The sequence below is a fragment of the Stegodyphus dumicola genome, chromosome 9 (genome assembly GCF_044657685.1).
Source record: "Stegodyphus dumicola isolate Sdum_Otavi_A_Nest chromosome 9, ASM4465768v1".
Classification (NCBI taxonomy): Eukaryota; Metazoa; Arthropoda; class Arachnida; order Araneae; family Eresidae; genus Stegodyphus; species Stegodyphus dumicola.
The window spans coordinates 10,651,406-10,672,892 of record NC_140776.1 but is presented as its reverse complement, the minus strand read 5'-3'; the positions used below and the strand labels follow the sequence as shown (position 1 = coordinate 10,672,892).

Sequence of the window (21,487 nt, the reverse complement as noted above, 5' to 3'; positions counted from 1 at the left end):
TGAATTTTAAAAGTTTCATTGGATATAATGCATAAATTGTTTCTACCTCTAACTTCGAATCACATACCAATTTGCGATATGTTTATTTTTCTCAAATTAATTATTATGAGATTTAAAATAGTTAAATGATACGAAAATGCTATCCAGTGTCTATATATTCATATTTAAATTTAATTTTCTGTTTCTCATGAACATGTATTACTGTTAAGTTTGAAGAAAAACTTTAAATTCGGTTTTCTCAAAACAAATTTTTTCGCAGTTCGTATGTCTTGAAAATGCTCCATGCGTCTCATTTTTGGTTAAAAATGCATGATATTTGGAAGATACTATCTTGTTATATGTTACAGTAGAAAAAATCCTTTTTAAAAATTTTTGATCCATCATATTCAATAACGGATACACGAAAACTTTTGTCAAGTCTATAACTAACTTAAAGGAAAAATTAGGCAAAAAATATTGAAAATTAGCGCGGAAGGAGCATTTTAAATTTTTAATTAAAATAATTAATTATTTGTTTCAAAATGTTTTAATTTAAAATGAATTGAAATTTTGAAGATATATTTTATAAACTGATATTATAATATGTATATGTGTAAAATTTCTTGTTGAAAACACAAAAACTTAAAAATCTAATTTTCAAAGTCCACCGTAACCCTAAATATATGCAGCTGCCATTTGGCAACATACTAATATTTAATCATGTAAATCAAATCAAAACACAAATTTTAGCATACTGCATAGTGTAACCAACTGGATACACACTGTTCACGTATTATTGTTTTGAAAATTTCAGTGTGATGGCAGCACTAACGGTGTAACTGTCATTATTGTGTGAGTTATGTGTAGGGTGTGGATATTATTTGTGTTTACTAATTTTTGATTTTGTATTTGTTGTTAATTTGATGTATTCAAAGTTTTAAAAGTGTTTGAACAAGTTTATGAGCTATATATTATTACATAAGATTGTTACTACACATTTGTTTATCATATTCTTTTTTGTAAAAGTTAATAATATTCTTATTGTTTTGGAATATATAATAATATTCTTATTGTCCAAAAATTGGAATAAAAACTTCAGTACGGGAAACGTGAATTCAAGCCAGATTCTGTTAGAAAGACCTTCATAAAAGCATATATCTTTCCTTAAGGTAAATAACCCTCTTCAGAATAAATAACCCTCTTTCGATTAAAGAGGTAATATGATTCTGATGCACTTTTCTTTTACAAGATTGCAATGTTGGACTACGTCTTATTTCATGATTTAGACTACATCTTCTAAGGCATTTCTCCCGCCTTCTTAGCATTCCTTCGTGGTGTTGTGGTCAGCACACTCGGCGCGTATTCGAGAGGTCGGAGGTTCGAGGCCCGGTGAGGGCACTGCTCATTTTTCATGTCTCCTGCATTTAAAAAAAAAAAAAAAAAAAAAAAAAAAACGCTTAGTTCATGATTTACCATACACAGAATAGTCACCTTAGTTCATGATTTACCATACACAGAATTATTTTTAAATTTAGAAAATATAAGTCTTGATGAGCCCTTGTGCAGCTTGGGAGGGGGAAATTATGATCTTAAAGGTATGTATGTCATACACGTAATTTCATAACATAAATGCATGTAATGATGTTTTTTTACCAAGCTTGTATGTTCTGTAGAAAGCCGCAAATAAGGTAAGCAAAAGGGGGGAAATGCGTGATTTTTGATAATTTTTTAACGGGTGAGGGGAAATAAATTTCACTACGAAAGTACTACTAAGTATGCCATTCGATTCTAAATTTTACGAATAATAAAATGGGGCAGAAAAAATATTGAAGATTTCTGAAAGAATTTTATGAAAAATACTCAACAAATTTCATTGTTGAGTATTTTGGCTCTTTCCATTCTACAGTATCGTGTAGACAACTTTTTCACAGCACTTTATCACTATTGCACAGTATCTTTCAAATATTGCAAGAGACCTCAATAAACATATGTACAATGCATTTTACTTTTATGGGAGTAGAGAATCGGTAATAATTCGATATAATATAAAATCTTTCTTCCTGTTTTATACAAAATTAAATATTTTGGGCTATTCTTAGGGGCTATTATTTCAAAGAAATGTTTTCTTATATGACTTTTCCCGCGCAAATTAAAAACGTATCCCTTACATAATATTACATGCGTTAAATTAAAAATATTTTTTAATAATAGAAGTGGAAAGCATATCAAGTGTTGCCTAAATTTTTAATTTTGATCAATGATTAGTACATTTCTGAGCATGTGTTTCTAAGCATGTTTATAAAACTACACAATCTCTCATTAATTTTTGGAAACGAATGCTGTTTTTTTTAAGCTATTTTTAGAACGAATACGAAATTTTCCAAAAACCAATTACAAATCAGATTTGCAATCACCGCATACTTAGTATAATAGCGAACAAATGAGAAATTTTAAGACAGACTTACTAACAAGTTTAATTTAGAATAAAATTTAATATGTTACAAACAACTCTGAGAGATAAGTATGCGAACCACCAGTTCTTTATTTTACTCGAAAGCATACATAAAACTTACAGAAAGAAATGTGATATGGATATTTTCTTAGTTGCAGAACGGATATTTTGATAGATAAGAAATACCTAAAAATAGTTACAACCGAAAACAAAGCTTCAAAAACATCGCGGAGAAAAACGTCGCTGAGAAAACAACGCAAGGCGAAAACGTCGTGGTACAAAATATCGTTGTCGAAAATAAAGCGATTCAAAAACTTCTCAGTTTAAAAACATCATCATTGAAAATATCGTGGTAAAAAATAAAGCACCTACAAATCATCGCATGACGATAACATGGCACACATGCGTTTTCCGGGTTTTAAAAACTGTAAATACATATTCACATTAAGATTTGGAAGTGCAAGAAATATTAACCACACTTTAAGAATAAATAAACGGGAAAAAAACAAGATATAATTTTCGCCAAAACACTATCAGATTAATAAACGTGAAAGAAAATAATTTGATAATTAAATAAACAAATTTTATAGAGTAACCACATGCAGTTATTTATCTTTCTTTTCTAAAACTTTTTAGGCTGTATTTTTCAAGAAAAATTAATGAATAAAGCTTTATAAAGAAAGATTAATTTATTAATGACCTTTGTAAATTAACTATGTAAATTTAAAATTCTATTAAATGCTGTAAGTTGCATTAATCTTTTACTCATTTTAAATTTTTAAATGCTTAAGTTTCCTTCTTACGTTTTCAGCAAAAATTTATTAGTTCATTAAAAAAAATGAAATATAAAAGTAAAAATATTCCTCTTTCCTTCTAGCGCTCCCAAATCATTATGCGAAAATGCATTTATATCTTTTAAAACCTGAAAAATGCATGTGCGATGTTATCGTCATGCAATAATTTGTAGGTACTTTATTTTTTACCACGATGTTTTTAAACTGCGATGTTTTTGAGCCGCTTTATATTAGATGACGATATTTTGTACCACGATGTTTTATCTTTGTTTTCTTTTCTCCCATGATGTTTCGTCCACGACGTTTTCGCCTTGCGTTGTTTTCTCCACCAAGTTTTCGTCCGCGATGTTTTCGGCGCACACCCCTAAAAATTTGCCAGTTGATGCCTTATTTAATGTTAGAAAATGTCCCCGTAGACATATTCTTCAAATTACAAATTAAAAATGGAAAAGATTATTTCAAAACGATGAATGGAATTTCTATAAAAGAAAATCTCTTAACTTTTTCATGTAGTTTCCTGCAGACTGAAAGTTCTAGTTCATGATATTCTCATTATTCTTTAATCAGCTCAAAATTCTTACCTCTACTTGCAGAATTCACGCATATCTTTAAGAACACAATTCAGATAGTGGATAAAAATTTAAAACGCAACTAAAAGTTAAAAGGGCTTGTGTTGGGAAATAATGATTTATGGTCATGGTTGAAATATAATTCGTTACAAAATTGTAACAGCCATATTTGTTTTCACTTGAAACTTAGCAGAGCAGTGAATTCAGTTTCTTCATCTTCAGTGTCTTTTTGCCGAATGGGAGCAAAAGTAAACTTTCCGTTTTGTGCACCTTCTTGATCTCTGGCCGAACTGCTTGTTTTTCCGTAGAAACTCTAATTTTAATTGTAAATTTTTTTAAATTGTATTTTATGTGTTTTATGGTTTTTCCATATTTTTCAATTTTTAATGAAGATATTTTGAGTTTTTATGTAGTTTTGCCTTGCCGCAAAGCGAGACCTGAATTAATTGAATGAGAAATACATCTTCAATTAAATTTGAGAAAATAAGTCTTAATGAAATGCAGCAAAAAATGTGTATAATTTAAATAGGCCGTACAAGGAAGTCATGTAGTGTACACACACATACTATATATATATATATACATACTTTTATTGGTTGGCAAATGCATCCCTTTAGAAATGAATTCATCTGCAGAAACTTTTATTTCAAATGATCAAAAATGGGGAGTTATCTATTAAAAGGAGAGAACAAAACGTACAACAGACTCCATCTTTTTAACACTTTTTAACTTTATCTTTTCACGTCACTGGGTCGAAAAATGTAAACTTTAAATTTGCTGAAAAGTAAAAGGATGCAATTTTAAAACTTCAAATGCGCATGATGAAAAACAGTTGTACTTTTATCGATTTAAATAAATAAAAATTAAACGCAAAATTGTAGATACATGATTTTCTGAGAGATGAACGAAAAATCTGCTAAACCCTCGCTAGGATTCAAGCCATGGATTTTCCATTGTTGTTTTTATGTGCTACCAATTACATCACACTTATAGACGCTTAAAATGACCTCTATTCCAGTAGCTACATTTCAAATGTTCTTTTGCCACACGTAGGCTCACCTAAAATTTAGGTGATAATCGAGCCCAAGGGCCCAAGCCTTGTATATTTAAGCCTAAATCCACAAGGCTTGGACCCTTAGGTTCAGCTTCTAGAAGGCCCACAAATCAGCCTAACCTGTGGCAGATTTCCTCAAAACTCCTCACAGCTTGAAATTTTAATTTTTAAACGTTAAACTAAGTTTCTTCACTCTGAACATTATTTTCACATACTTATACTGTAGAGTCATTAGGTTAATTGGAAGCAGAAAAGATGAAAAATATGCAACCGCCATCGCCGGGAATCGAACCACGGACCTCTGGAATATCGGCCCAGCGTGCTACCGTTACACCACGAAGGCACGCTAGGGAAGTGGGAGAAATACCTTATAATACAAGCATGTGTAAGGAAAAGCATATATAAAACAATTTCTAATTTTAATTTGAAATAGCTCTCAAATTGCTTATAAGAAATCTCTTGAATAATAGAGATGTTCTTATAAACGTGTCATTTTGAATAATCAATTTCAAAGTTAATCCCGTCATCTGATTCTTATAAACGCTTATGAAGGATGGATGTACAGTGGAACTCCAATTATCCGAATCATTGGGACCGGATCCCATTCGGATAATTGGATTTTTTCCGAAAAATGGCCTTACCTACATTTTAATTAATTACTGTATGTTGGAATGAGTATAAAGAACTATTCTTTTAAAAAAAAAAGGTTTTAATTAATTAAAATGAAAGGGCAAAACTTTTACGTACATTTATAAATCGTACTGTAGAGTACTTACAAGTGCCGAAATTCATTGCTTGCTGGACATCTCGGTCAAAGAAGCTGTTTGACCGTCTTATCCGTTTTCGGGCAGCCAATTCGCGCGTCTGCTTGACAACGAGAAGATGCATGTACTCACACTCGGGCTGACGCTCCATCCACTTCGATGCAGTTTCAAGGCAGGCAAACGCTTCACTAGCTGATGATCCCGTGTCTGCTTCAACTTCGACATAAATGTCATCTTCTTCTTCGACACTTCTTTCTCTCAGACTTCCAACAAGTTCATCATCATTTAGAATTTAAAACCCAGGGTCTGGCAAATTACAGACCATTCATTCTGGTGTATCCTCAGCACTAACTTCTGAACATCCGGAAATTTCCAAAAGAGTGTTTCTTAACACGTCATTCTCATCTTCTCCTGACTCTTCCCTTTCCTTTTCTTGAGCTTCTTTTACCTTTTTCTCCTTTTCCTACTCTTCTTCAGTTGATTCTGAAAAATTCTGAAATTCTGAAAGCTACTCGGAGTTCGGATAATTGCAGTTGTACCGTATTTTCATAAATCGGAACGTTTTTCTGCCAATAATAATATTAAATTTTACAAACAGAAGTAAAGTTGAACTGTAAATGCGCTAACGTTCGCATCATAATGTACGATTTGCTTTTCAGTCTCTTTACTACTATGGCCTATCAGTGACCGAGCAGTAAAGTCATTAAACACTGGTAATTCGTCTTAGGTTTCTATTCTAGGCGAAATACCCGGCGGTTATTAAAATCACTTCCGTTCAAAACATACTTGGGTAGATTAAGCGGCTGAGTTTCAAAAACGGTATTTTCAGTATTGTAAATCACTGTATCAACTTTGAATTTTTTCATTAAGATAGTAACTAATAAAACTAAACTCAGTGGCGCAAACAGCCCTAATGGGCCAAGGCCTGCTGTGCCCAGAAATCTGCTTTCTTGACCGTGGGCCCCGGGGTGCGTAAGCCCTGAACAAGTGGTCAGCTTGTCGCAGGACACCAGTTTTAGTCCCCAAGCGAACTTGGTACTCCTTTTATCGATCCAAGGGATGGAAATCAAGGGATGAAAGGCTGAATTGACCTTGCCCAGCCTGGGGTTCGAACCCTGGACCTGTGGTGCTGCTGCGCGATGCGCTAGCCACTGCGCCACCGGGCCTAGTAACTAATAATTAATCTAATAATTAATAACTAAATCATTATTAAAAAATTAGTGTTAAAATTAAACTATTTGCGAAATTTTGAAATTTATTTTTAAATTCTTTTAATAAAAAAATTATAGTTACATACTTGATGAAATTTTAAACTTTTACAGAAAACTGCTCTATCCATATTGTTTCGTATTCTTCGTCAACGGTCTTCAATTATATTTTAAAGCTCTTAAAACTATTGGTAGCTTTTCTAATCTCCACCTTTCAGTTCAAGTATTCTTAGAATTTGCAATGCGTTTTTCGATTCAGCTGAGGTTGGCATGAAGTTGCGCTCTTCCGTACACCTTTCTTTGTTACTTTTAGCTTTTTCTGTAATATACACACTGGCAATTGAATTAAGAATGCGAAATCATAATTTTAAAAGACCACCTTTTGCACGGATCATTGCTCTGATTCGTTTGGGCATGGAGTCTCCATGCTTCTGGAGTGCATTTACGTCCAGAGAATACCATGCACTGGCTATGCAGCGTTTTAGATCTTGTAAATTAGATGGAAGAGAAGAGTGTTGTCGGATGCGTCTTACCACCATATTCCACACATTTTCTATGGGGTTTAAGATCCGGGCTATGCGGTGGCCAGGGAAGGTTTTGGAATTGGTAACTAATTTTTAAACACTAATTTAATGTTTTTCAGAACAGACTGATGTTCAGCGAAACAATTTTGAACACTTCTGGCACGATATGTTGTTGCATTATCGACCATGAGGTAAAACTGCAACATTGCAGGGTGCACTTAATCTGTCAGTATACTATGTATCTCATGGCCATTTGTTTACGGTCGAGGTACACCAAGGCACCATTTCCATGCCAGCAGAACATGCCCTATATCATGATACTCCCACCAGACCTTTGTACCTTGTATCATGATATTCCCACCAGGAAATTCTTGTGTGGCTTTTTCTAAATAAAAATCACATTTTACAAAGCAATTCCTAACTGCATTTTGGAATACTGCTTACCATATGCTGACCATAATGTGCTAAACTTCTAGCAAAGATATCGACTTCTTCCAGGTGCTTGCAATTTCACAAGATTCAATTTCGTTTATCTTTTCTTTTGAACGACACTTTTTCTGAAATGACATCTGAAAGCATTTATAATACCTTGGTCTAAAGGCTGAATGACAGAAGTCACATTATAATCTATTTTCTCTCTCTTTTCTGCATGCCTTCGGGGTGTAACGGTAGCACCACACTCGACGAGTATTCGAGAGGTCCAGGTTCGAGTCCCGGCAATGGTACTGTACATTTTTTTCTTTTATTCTGAAGTCTTCCCTCTTCAGAATAACCTAATGACTCTGCAACATTTGCAGGAAGAAACACTAATTTAATGTTTTTTCATAACAATATAGGCACAATTATCTAACAGTAAAGCTAATTTTCAGTTCTCTGTCCCATTTCAAAAGGAAATAAGTAAAAATACTATTTGTCACCCATGAGCTCTTATTGTTACAGTAAGTTAAAGTGTTCTCGTTATTATAGTAAGTTCTTGACTTTTTTTAAACATCGCGGTTCTTCTACTTCTCCAAATAACCAATGGTTGCACCCTTAATTGTGGCATCCACATTGCACGTTAATAACACAGTAACTCATTCTTTTAATTTCTTAAAACCACAATTTCACTTTATTCTATTCCTTTTGAAGCTTTCCACTTAAGCTTCAATAATGCTATGTAAAACAGAGACCAGTTTCATCTGCGTTACAAATTCCGTGGTCCTATGAATTGTTCAAGAAGCCTGTGTAAAATGTCTTTTATCTAGCTTTTAGCCAAATGATGATCTGCCTCTTGCTACTCATCATGTAGTTTCGGATAAACAGTGTTATTTCTCTCTTTCCATATTGTTCGCACAAAATTTTCTCTTACTATTTTAGCGAATGTTACAGGTTTTGTGGTCAAAAGAGCTCTTTGTAGTCTTCAACAACTCTCGATTTTCCATTCCTTTTGTGCTTCCTTGAGACATTTGCATTATTTTCTAGTCTTTGATCAGTTTTATGTATTTGTTTAAATAAATTTCACAGTGATATATGGGAATTCCCATTTTAAATGCTGCTTTTCTTTGGCAAAATTTACCAAACGTATCAGCAATTTAGCCTTTTCTTTCAGGCTTAAATCCTTTTTGGCATTTTCGACATATTACAAGTACAACAAATAAGCATGGCAAATGTTTCTTGAAGTGATTTGTTCAAATCCAGAATTCCTGTTTTGAGCCGGCAGAAATATTGAACTTTGTCTGCTAAGTCGATTTGTCACTTCATGGCTATTACAGGTGTAATCAATGCTTTTCTTTTTTCTTCAACCTACAACCAGCACGCCCCTTTTCCAACCAATGATTAATAATATACAATAATGTAAGCAAGTATTTCTTGATATTTTCTGCAAACACCCTACAAAGTTAATTGGGTGTATGCATCGCCATTCCCTATCAGCTGATGTCGGAGGTAGTAAACGAGTTTCACTTAAGAAGAACCTTTTCTTTAATCCTGGAAAACACTCAGTTGTCTCACACACTGTCGCCCTCAGTTCTAGTCCGGATAAAGAAATTTACAAACAGTATCTGATAGGGATTATGGAACCATACCCAACCCACATCCCAGGGATCTTGATTCTAATTACACTGGTCAAAATTTTTGCTCAACCTGTTTTATTTAAGCACTGCATGAATGAAAGATAAATAGATGAACAACAAACAGCTTTTATCAGTCACAAACTGTTTATTCTGAATCTGAAAGACAAGTTTGCCAGTTTGAATTTAATAAACAGTTTTACTATTGATTAGTATACAATTGTTTTGGCTTCTGGCGATTAATACATATAATAAGGGGCGAGTTCATTATCAAGTGAGTTTCGGGTACTGTAATTTTAATTCATACGTTTGATAGAAAATAATAACTGCAGGTTGTTATGTATAGTACGCAAAATAGTACTTTATATGAATTTTACTTAGATTTGAACCATACTTTGTGATTTCCAGACCACTGCAGCACATATTAACATATTTTGAACACCACTTTGTAAGAAACCAAAATGAATAGTATTTCCAAAATTTTAGAACTTCGCACATTTTTTTGCACAATTAATAAATAAATAAATTTATGAAATTATATACGTTTTTAATTTTGTACCAATTTCGCCAAAGTAATTTAGAGGTCGAAGAAATTTATATTCTCATATGAAACGGCAGAACCAGTTGTACATGCGGCTACAAAAATGAACATTTCCGTGACCCACCTGTGGGCCAGAAACAAACCTATTATGATCCATAGGTGAGTCATGCGGCAATTAAGGTGTTAAAATGTCCTCCATAAAGTCATCCCCCTGCTTAGGTCATCCCTCTCATTAAACAGACAGCGTACTCTGACGTTTAATCATATAAACCAAATCAAACCAAACCCCTCTGCTACTAACATTCTATCCCTCCTTTTACTTCAAATGTAGTATCAAAATGTGAAAAATACGCTTGCTTGCACTGAATAACGAGCTCGCATTTCGCGCTCATTGAGCTGTGCGTTTTTATATCCACAAATATTTTATCGAGAAAAAAGAAGTGCTTAGCCTGATATGAACGCTGCTATTTCTTCATGCAAACTACGTCATTATGTTTTACGTCAACACATCAAAAGTTTTATTACATATATATTTATGTGTGTGTGTGCGAGTGTGTGAACAAGATGCTTCTAAACCAAAGAATTTGTTTGGTTAGTTTAGAGGTCTAGGAGATAGACTGAAATAGATGCGTTATGCCGAGACATCTGTACAAAGATATAAACACGCCAAGGTCGGTTAAATCCAGGAAGGAACACTTCAAAGGTAATAAAAACTTGTGGGTTTCTTCTCCTTCAGAACTTATGCATGCTGAAATATTCCAGAAAATGAAATATCTGCTGGATTAACTAACCTATCAAAGCTCTATGCTTCATGAAATTTGTTCCTAATTTGCTGGCATATCATTTAAATAGGTTTATATAGATTATTTTGTTTCTGGTAATTTACTTTAATGTTGTAATTAACGTCATGTTTTTAATTGCAAAAAAGGTAAATATTTTACTGTAACGTTTTTCGAATGATGGGTTATTTAAGAATATGTAACTGCCATTAAGAACTGAATCCTCCCTCTAAAATACTCGGAATCATATAGAAGCTTTAAGGAAATCTCCACAGATGTACAATACGATTAGCCATCTCGTGACCGCCTTTAAGAGTGCCCAGTATTTTTGGGAACATAAATAAATACCGATATTGAATTTTAACTTTCTAAAACGACCACTAACACAAAAGACCAAAATTGAACTGTGAGTGGTTGTCTTGGGAAAGGTATTTTGTAGAGACATTAGGATTTTCTGGAAGCAAGAGATGAAAAATTAGCAACTGCCTTCGCCATGAATCGAACCACGGACCTCTCAAATACCGGCTCAGTGTGCTGACCACTACACCACGAAATAAAAAGGCGGGAGAAATACCTTACAAGTTCATAGTTTCAGAGCAAACAATTTATGCTAACATATTCGGAGCATCTTCTGTGGAATAAAGATAAAATTAGGTAATATATGACTGGTTAAATTTCGTCTTCGTGGGATATTTTTGACTTTTTGTATAGATCAGTGTTAATGGGAAAATTTTGCCCTTAGACTATGTAAATTTTGGATTTTATGTATTGAAAAATACTTTATAGTGTCAAAAACTCCTTAATTTTTATTGCCAAAATGAGATCTAAAGTTTTTTTTTGGGTTTCTCTATTTTCCCCCCTATAGAAATGTTTCAAAATTCATAAAAATAACGTTTTTAATAGTTAGTTTCCTGAATATTTTGAGAAGTTTGGATTTTTTTAATTTTTTAAAATGACTTTTTACCAGTTTGTTGCTGCAAAACGTTTTTTAAATATTTATACAGCCTTTTCGGCAGCTGGAAGAAACGTATGATTAATGCTAACGAATTATATTTTATCACATTAATGATGTCAAATACAAGTGCAATATCAAGAACAAATATAATAACAGGAAATGTTACTCCCACATCTAAAAATAGCTCTTTGAACAAAATTGAAGCTCTAATACAAATACAGCTCTTTGAAAGTTTAAGTAAACTTATTTTTCTCATTCAGGTTAAATATGAGCACTTAAATTTTAAATAATTTCATATTATTGCAGTATAAACGTTACTTCATCAATGTAAAATGCTTATTTTTTGTTTTTAGTCGTGTAATAATAATTCCATTTTAATATAATAATGTAACAAACAGTATATTTTGAAGTTTGAATGATTTTGTATTCATAAAATACATATGTGCTGTGCATATGCAAGCACATATGTATATAATAAATATGTATTCATAAAATACATATGCAAGCACGATGAGCCGTAACTTAACAAATGGAAATACAAGAGAACACAAAAAGTAGAAAAATATTATTAAACATTATTAAGAGATCTTGTCATCGTTGATAATAGAGAAAACTCAGAACCAAACAAAACTCATTTTTTTTTTTAATATTACATTAGCAAACTGTTTAAAATCATACAGCGCAATGTTTAATGCATAAGAAACATTTGGTACTAAAACAGAAGATGTAAATTTTATAAACATACTGTAAATATTAACTGTATTTAAAATTTAATTTTAAAGGCATGAAGAGTTAGGTTTTTTTTATGATGGAGACGTAAAAAATGAGCAATGCCCTCGCCGGGACTTGAACCTGGATCCCTCGAATACGCGCCGAGTGTGCTACCGTTACACCGTGAAGGCTTGCTGGAAAGAGAGAGAGGAAATACCTTATATACTTTCTCTATTAAAGGGCGACTGGGGATTAAGGGGACCCAGTCGCCAATTCCTAGTGGTGACGAATTATTATCCACTTTTATATTTTATTTAGTTCGAGCGGGTTTAGTTTATGTATTTAGTAGTATATATATTTAGTAGTATATATATTTAGTATTTAGTAGAGTCATTAGGTTTTTGGATGCTGGAGACGTGAAAAATAAGCAATGCCCTCGATGGGATTTAAACTGGTACTCCTCGAATACTTGCCGAGTATGCCACTGTTGCACCACGAAGGCATGCTAAAAGGAAAAAGAATATGACCCTAAAACCAACTTGTTTGGTTAGATGGGTCGAGTGCGCCCGCTTCTGGTACCTTATTGAAATCACAGAAAAGAACTGAAATAAATCTCTTGAGCATGTTTATCAGATTTAACTAATCTCTAAGAATTAAATCTATCTGAAAGGAGTAATTATATTGAGACTTAAATACACGGAAATTTAAAGGTAAACTGATATGCTATTTAACTATTAAATAAAAGACAACAAGTATCAGATTCTGTTGTTAACAAAATCTGGTGCTTGATGTCTTCAGTTTACCGACGGATATGAAATCAAAAATATACAGGGTGTTTATAAAGTCCCAGACCCATTTTGATGTTTAATAACTCATAAAATAATAAAGATAGATTAAAATTAATAACATAAATGGTTAGATAGACTCAAAGTTTCATGACCCTTGTCAATGAACTTCCACATGTGTCCCCTTCGTCGCACGGGGAATATCAAGTCGATATTCAATTTCACGCCAGGTACTTGCAAGCATGTCGGCATCCACAGAAGCTATTGCGGTTGTAATGCTGGCTTTTAGGTCATCCATGTTCGACACTCTCCTCCTGTAAACGTTGTCTTTTACAAATCCCCAAAGGAAAAAGCCCAGTGGCGTTATATCAGGTGATCTGGGTGGCCAAAGAATTGGATCTCCTCGCCCAATCCATCTTCCTTTAAAATGGTCATTCAAAGAACTACGAACGGTGGTACCCCAATGAGGTGGTGGACCATCTTGTTGCAAAAAGACATGTGGCTGAAGCTCTTCTAGTTCTGGAAATACGAAGTTTTCTAACATGTTTAAGTATACGACTGATGAGACCGTCTTTTCTGTAAAAAAGAAAGGCCCAATGACTCGGTCGTGCATTAGTCCACACTACACATTAACCTTTGGGGAATCCCATTGTGCCTCACGGTTTTCATGGGGGTTTTCAGATCCCCATATGCGCACATTATGGCACATTAAAAGAGAGAAAGATGCAATTAATAAGCAGACGATATTTTAGAAAAATACAGATATTTAGACTGGAAAATGAAATTATCTGAAATTAACCACACATGCATACGATATTTACAAAAGTAAAGATATTCAAAGCTGAAAAGGAAAATATATAAGTTATTCCATCCATAAATGCCATATGTTTGTTTATAACTTCATTATTTTATGAGTTATTAAACATCAAAATGGGTTCGGGACTTTATAAACACGCTGTATTTTAATTCCAAAAGTGCTTAGTTTTATCTCTTTTCAAATTTGCTATTTTGGAATCTCTCATATATGTTCTTAATATGCAATCCTGTGTTTTATGTTTGCAGTTTGAGGAATGCTACTAAAACTGACAGTAGAAAGGAAAACATAGTGACTTCTTAAAATATCGATAATTCCAAGTAAGTATCGATAAGTATTTGGATTTAATTTGCTCATTAATATGATACTAAAATCCAAGATACAGCAAAATAAGGTAAAAGTAAATTTTAGCAATATAAACATTGAAATTCTTACATACTTCGAAATAAGGATATAAAAGGGCAGAATTTATTTATTTAAAATTAGTTCGGCATTCTGAACTAAGTTCACGGATGAACGGTACTATCATCTTCAGCCTAGTGCAGTCCACCATGACCGATTTTAGTTATTAAACTATCCCATATATTGACTCATCATAGCGTCCACAACAAATTAAGTCAGTTTCTACGCCTTCAGTGTCTTTTGACGAGTGAGACTAAAAGTAAACTTTTAGTTTTGTGCACCAAAAAATCTGCCTTCTTGTTCGCTCGCCGAATGGCTTGCTTTTGCGTAAAATTTTAATTGTATAATTTTTTAAAAAATTCTTTTAACTGTATTTGGTGTTTTATGTTTTTCGATGGTTTTCATTTTTTAATGAAGATATTTTGAGATTTTATGAATTTTTGCCTTACCGCAAAGTGAGAACTGAGTTAAATGAATGAGAAATATATTTCTAATGAATTTGGAGGAAATCAATTTAAATGAAATGCAGCAAAATCTGCGTATAATTTAATGTTCTGTACGTGTCGACATAAGATTCTTTTTTTAGGGAGTAAGAAATATGGGGAAACAAATTCTGCAGAAATAATTTATGCTCCTAAAGAAGAGGGACAAAAGTTAAAATAATACAAGATAAAAATAAATAAATAAAAAAAACATTGATTTTCATAGAGGAATTGAATAAAAATAATAAAAATGGTGTTTACAGAACCATCACTTTAATGCCCAAAAATTACAATGAGAGACTTTTCATACTTAAATAAAGTTATTTGTAAGCAAAATGAAAACGACATTGCATGGAACAGAAATGATCATATTTAGATTTATTTGTTTTGCGTCGAATCACCATAAACATCGTATCATTTTTCAAATTGCTGTCGTAAAATATTATCGCCCTGAATTATATTTAAAGAAATTAAATAATGAAGAATCTGCATAAGAGTCATCAAATTTTGAATAACGTTATCCTCCGCCCGAATATGGACATTTGGAAGTCCAAATTTGGAATTTGTTTCATTAACTGTTTCATATTTTATAAAACTTTAACAAATTTTTGATTAACAAACTCTGCGATTTCAAATCGAGCCTTACCTTTATTCATTTAATATAATATTCTTCGCCTTTAAATCATAAAATTCAGTTCAACAGCAGTATCGCAAAATAATTTAAAAATGAGCATATCTTTAAAATTTCCGATACACAGTCTCGCGCACTGGAGATGAAAATGTTTTCTTTTCCTTGCAGTGTTGCCCTGGTTCGCTTTGAAATCGTTGAGTTTGTTAATCAAAATTTCGTTAGAGTTTTCGAAAATATGAAATAGATAATAAAACAAACTCCAAGTTTGGGCTTCCAGATGCCCATATTCGGGTGGAAACGTACGTTATTCAAAACTGAATGGCTCTAGGTACCGTCGTTTTATCACATTCCGAGAAACACATATACATTTATTCAGATTCTTCATTATTTAATTTCTTTAAATTTAATACAGGGCTCTAATATTCGGTGGCAACAATTTAAAAAGTGAATCAAGGTTTATAGTGAATCGACGCAAAATGCCAAAACCAAATTAGTAGTCCTTTTAGGCAAATTGCCCTTTAGACTAAAACAAAAGCAGTTTTATCTCCAGAGCTCAAGACTGTGTATCGGAAATTCTAAAGATATGATTTTTTAAAATTATTTTGCGATATCGCTGTTGAATTGAATTCTATGGTTTAAGTGCGAATAACATGATATTTAATAAATAAAGGTAACAAACAAAACGTTAAAAAAAAGGCCACTTTGGACGTAATATAAAATCTGAAAACTTTCAGATTTTTTTTTCAATATTTGATGTCCTAATCGAGAATATAAAATCAGATACTTTTTCTAATCACGTTTCTCTTCCTAATTTGCACTTTTTAATCTAATGGCAAATATTGCAAGAATTTTAGATTGTTATAGTACAGCATTGTAAACGACTACACAACAATAAACAATATCATCATATATGCCGATTCTTAGAAGCATAAATATTGTTGGTAATAATAATGAAGTAAATAATTATTACCAATCGTTTAAATATAAACTTTTACGTATATTTGCATGATATTCATGGAATTAGTATTTTTTCGTTTTATATACTACTCAAACTAATAGAAAATGATAAAATTTTTGTTTCAGCTGTTAGTATTCCAGCGCTTTCTTTTGTTGCTAAAAGACGGAGGATAGCATTAGTGAATCGTAAATAAATATTAATATTTGTATGTAATGCTAAATTACGGTATATTTCGTTATATGCGAGAGTAATGAAAACATCGTCAAAATAGAATGATTATATTATTGGAAAGAAAAGAGGATACATGAAAAAAGCGAATTACATAAAAGCGAAATATTTACTATTGCAACTCGAAAAATGATTCGAAAATTACATCCATGTATTTACTTTTAGAAGTGTAAAAGCATCTATTTCAAAATACTGACTATTGTTTATTAAAATGTGTAATGGCCTATTTTCAGATTTTGCTTACATAGGTCCAGAAGAAAAGAAAGAAAATTCAAGATAAATTAATATTTAAAATCTTATTTGAGCAATGCATTGCATAAAATGACACTAAATATATTTCTACAATTTAAAATATAAAAAAATTAATTAAAAATTTTTTAGCAAATCAATAAAAATGTAAATATTTTACCCCCAATTAGTTTGTAAATCTGCCTAAAGGAGTGCAGTACAGATTCAAAATAATCAAACTTGACTTAGATTATCTATGTCACTGAATATGTACTGCTCCTTTTAGACAGATTTACAAACTAATTTTGGTAAAATAATCTCAAGGTAACGAACTCGGCATGAAGTGGAAGACAATTATTTTTCTATTGATTTATTAAAGAAAAAAACTTCTGTAAGTAATTTTTATCATGAATATAACATATAGTTCATATTTAAAGTAATTAAAGTTCTTTATTTAAAAAAATAAATTAGGTTGCAAAACAAAGGGGTTGAATAACATAAAACTTTTGCCTACGATCACATTTGTTTAAGATTTATATCTAAAAAATTTCGATTTTTTTAATATATTTTAAATTGTAGAAATATATTTATAGTCATCTTTATGCAATGCATTGCTCAAATTAAACTTTAAATATAATTTATTTTGAATGTTTTTCTGGGACAACATATGTAAGCAAAATTTGGAAATGAGTCTAATAATATTTTTGAATAATATCAAATCTGAATCATCATTACTTTTTATTTAACCTAATACAGATTTTATTGTACATTTCATAAGTAAGGATTCTTGTTGTTAGTTGGCTGTTTTTTAGCGCAATAATGATTTATATTATTGTGGCTACTTCAAACGATTACTAAACGCTTTTGATATATATGAATACAGACGTTCTTTTCTAATACTTGTAGATTATTTTTTACTTAAACGGAAGTATATTTGCGATATCAGTAGTCAGTACATTTAACGGTCAGTACATTTAAAATTTTAAAATATTTTCGCGTCCACCAAATTACATAAAAACTTTTCAGTTTTATCCATACGTTTCAAAAGCACTTATGAAGCATTGAATCAGCAAAGTCTCTTAAAACCCTCCCGTTAAAATTAAATTGTAAAAGCTTGGCATTTATCGAAACAAGCGTCAAGTATTCCAGCTTAGCAGGCTGTAAAATATTAGCAATAACAGTTAATTCAATATGTTAGTTTTTATATGAAAAACTGAAGGAAAAATTAAGAGCTACGTATTATATTTAAATCTAAAGTCGTGAGTATTATTGTAACCTGCAGCACGAATTCTATCCAATTTGTGTGTAAACAAACATACAGTTTTCTCAGTTTCCCTTCAGGGTATTTTACTGGGGGGAAAATACGTTATTGGATGGCACACTTAGGGGAATATCACCATTTCTTTTCCCATATCTCGTGATTTAACGAAATTGATGTCGCAGAGGAGAAAACGGAATGCGTGCGCAACTGTGCCGGGGCGCTGCTATCGAAAACACCATCCGACCCCCCTCTCTTTCCTCCATTTTTAGTTATCATTTATTCCAGACTTCCCCCTTGTTAACCATTCTCTATTAATTCTGTGGTTAGAACTCATTTCTCTGACCTGCTGTCCAACTCGAGTTTGGAACCGTCTGCTTGCTTTTGTTAGCAAAAGTTGAAAACCTTCCGAGGTGATGGGATGGAAGAAGAAGGAGAGGTGGAAAAGTGGGAAAAGAAAAGGGGGGTGAAACCGCGTCCTTCAAACGACCCTCGCTTGGAGAACGAACAACACGGAATGTCCCGAACGTCATTTAAACTCCCGTTTTGGGGAAGGCCCCATTTTTCCGGATATCTCCCCGGATCTTTTTATGGTGGCAGAGAGCAATGGGAAAGATTCGATCGGTTAAGGGAGAAATTGTCGTATTTTGAAGCGGGCTTCTCGAAGTAGAACATTCGAAGGGAGAAAAGCGGTCGATATTTGATTGGGATTCCTTAGCAGAAACATGGGTGCTTTTCGGAAAAGTTACCGACCGCAGAACAACCACGCCGGAAAAATGAACGGCATTCTCTCTAAGCATCTTCTTTTATCTCTGACGAGCAACGGGCTGAAAATTCGATTCCGGAAAAGAACAAAATTCACGGAATTCATGAACACGAAATCAGTTCTTAGTCTGCAGCATTTCTGACATATGTGAAGAGTGGAAATGCGATGCATTCAGAAAGTTAACATTAAGAAAATAGATACAAATCCGTGCGATTAAATTCTTTCTTGTGTTTACATAACCTGAACTTGAAAATTTCACTCAAATATTAACGGTCAATAAAGATTTAAAATGGCGTCATAAAATATTATTATAAAAACTATTTTGTTTTCAACAAACTCTTAAACGAAGTTATCACTGAACGATAAAAAAAAAAAAAAATTAACACAGAAACGTTGAAATGTTCTTTTTTTTTTTTCCCCTTTACTTTTAGGAAAATTAAGCTAAAATTTAAGAAATGTTTTTTATTTTCGAGATTATTGTCAGCTGCAAAAAATACTGCTTGTTTACTTGTCCGAAAGTTTAAAAGCGTTAAAATATAGAAAACAAAATAAACCTATGCTTTAGATAAAGACTGGAGGTTGGCCGGAACTGTCGAATGATTGCTTATAAACTAACGGGGCAAACCAAGAATATTAATATTTAAGTAGATAATGTTTGGATTCTGTAAGATGCACATTGTTTTAAAATTTCTTTTTAGATGAAAAAGAAGAATACCATTAATGAAAATCCAAGATTGTTTACTTCGAAAATAAGCTAAGTGGAATTAAAATTTAGGAAAATAACTTCTTGAACTGAACACTGGGGATTACGCACACATGATTTGAATCTTTACAGAACTTTATCATTAGTATTTTCCGTCAAAGGTATGTTTTTTAATAAGAACGTTGGGAAATGAGTTCTGTTTTTTCAGGTGGGTCTCGGGCGAAAAAAAGGAAAATTCAGGTAAAGATTAGTGATCACAGAACAAGCGAGGATTCGGATGTATTGACAATGGCTGGATTTTCTTTCACTAATCCTCCAAAAGTGAATCTTTCAAAAGGTCTGTTTTCGACTTTCTGTAAGTTTTATCTCGTTGCGTGGATCTAAAGAAAGATCACAATAACGGAATTGAAGGTAAATGTTAATCTTTCATCGGGTTTATGAATCTGACGAGGAAAGAGTAATGCTAAAACCAGTATGCGTATGAAACGTCGTTTGAGGTGAGGGGGAATTAACATGCGTGAGAGAGAAAGAAAGAAAGATAGTTACCTCGCAGTGTTGGCAGGTCCAGGACACCGAGTTGGCGTTTTCGCAGTCGTACCTATCGAGCAGCTGGCGAAAGCGGCAGGCCGCACGGCGCGCTTCGTCGTCCAGTTCACGAAGGCGGGCCAGGGCCCGGTCGTCGCAGGGGTCCCCTTTCCGAAACAGGCGAGCCAGCTCGTAGGTGTCGCAGAAGCGGAGGCGCACGTGTCGCCCAAGGGGCCCGCACGCGTCCATGGGCCCCACGTTCTCGTCCAAGTAAAGGCACTGGCGGAGAGTTCTGAACGGCGAACGGGCGGCGGCGGAACAGCAGCAGAGCAGCAGCAGCACGATCAGAGCAGCGAGACACTCGATGCGATGACTCCCATGCTCAAATCTCATAGTTCATTGGATTAGGAACTAGGGGCAGGGGAGCGGGGAGCGTAGTCCGGATCGGGGCACCCGTCCACATAGCAGGCGGGGGCCCCGGCTAGCGGCGGCCGCCGGGGGGGCCCCCCTCCCGCGCGACCGCCTCCGGGGGTCTTCTGCAGAGCCGAGAGGCGATCATGCTCCAGGATGGAGATGGAGGCCCGCCATCTTGGATGGGGGTCGAAGTTGGCGGTGCCCGAAGAGCGGAGGGCGCATGCCCCTCCCGGTCGCGGCGGCCCTCTCTCAGGGGCCCCCTCGTCTCTCCTGGCCTCGCGGATCCATGGGAAGCCTCTCAAGATGGCGATCGCGTTCCCGGTTATTTCCCCCGACGAGTGATTCCTCTTCTCTTCGCCGGACGACAGAGAGGCTGCTCTCTCGTCTGCTGTCTGCGCGTGCGCAAACCGCGCACGCAGCAGTGCAGAGGATGCGGATCGACCTTCCCCACCCTCCGATCGCTTTTTAACCCGCCAGTTACGTCCACCCCTGCTACGCGGGACGTGGTCGGGGCGACCTTTTGACCCACCTGCCGACTCCTCTTCACTTCAAGCCTACCGATGGACACCTATGATGAAAAAGAGAGCGTTCGACTACCTTCATTAATACAATCCCCCACCCACAAAAAAGAAAAAAAAGATTGCCTCCAGTACTGAAGTATCGCGGAATAATAAACAAACAACTAAATTACAACTTTTGTGTGCCTCTACCAAATAACCGCGTGCATGTGGATTTTAATATTGTTCATCACTATGCACGTGGACCTCTGTTTGACCAACAGCATTTTTAACTTCTTATAATTCACTTAATTAAAAAAGTATTAAAATTTAACTTTTATATAATTTCGATCACAGGTATTAAACTGAAACTAATGTTGTAATGAGATTAATTTTGAAATACTAGCCCCAAAATCTT

The 21,487-nt window shown here is 34.0% G+C and overlaps 1 protein-coding gene across 1 annotated transcript in view; it reads right to left on the bottom strand.

The window, feature by feature from the left end:
- Nucleotides 1-20,968, bottom strand: part of Mid1 (calcium-permeable channel component Mid1) — a 171,270-nt gene extending 150,302 nt beyond the window's left edge. Inside the window, exon 1 of the mRNA XM_085823206.1 lies at nucleotides 20,180-20,968. Within this exon, the coding sequence (XP_085679332.1) occupies nucleotides 20,180-20,551 (372 nt within the window). The 5' untranslated portion in view covers nucleotides 20,552-20,968. The remainder of the gene's footprint in view (nucleotides 1-20,179) is intronic.
- Nucleotides 20,969-21,487: the final 519 nt, after the last annotated feature.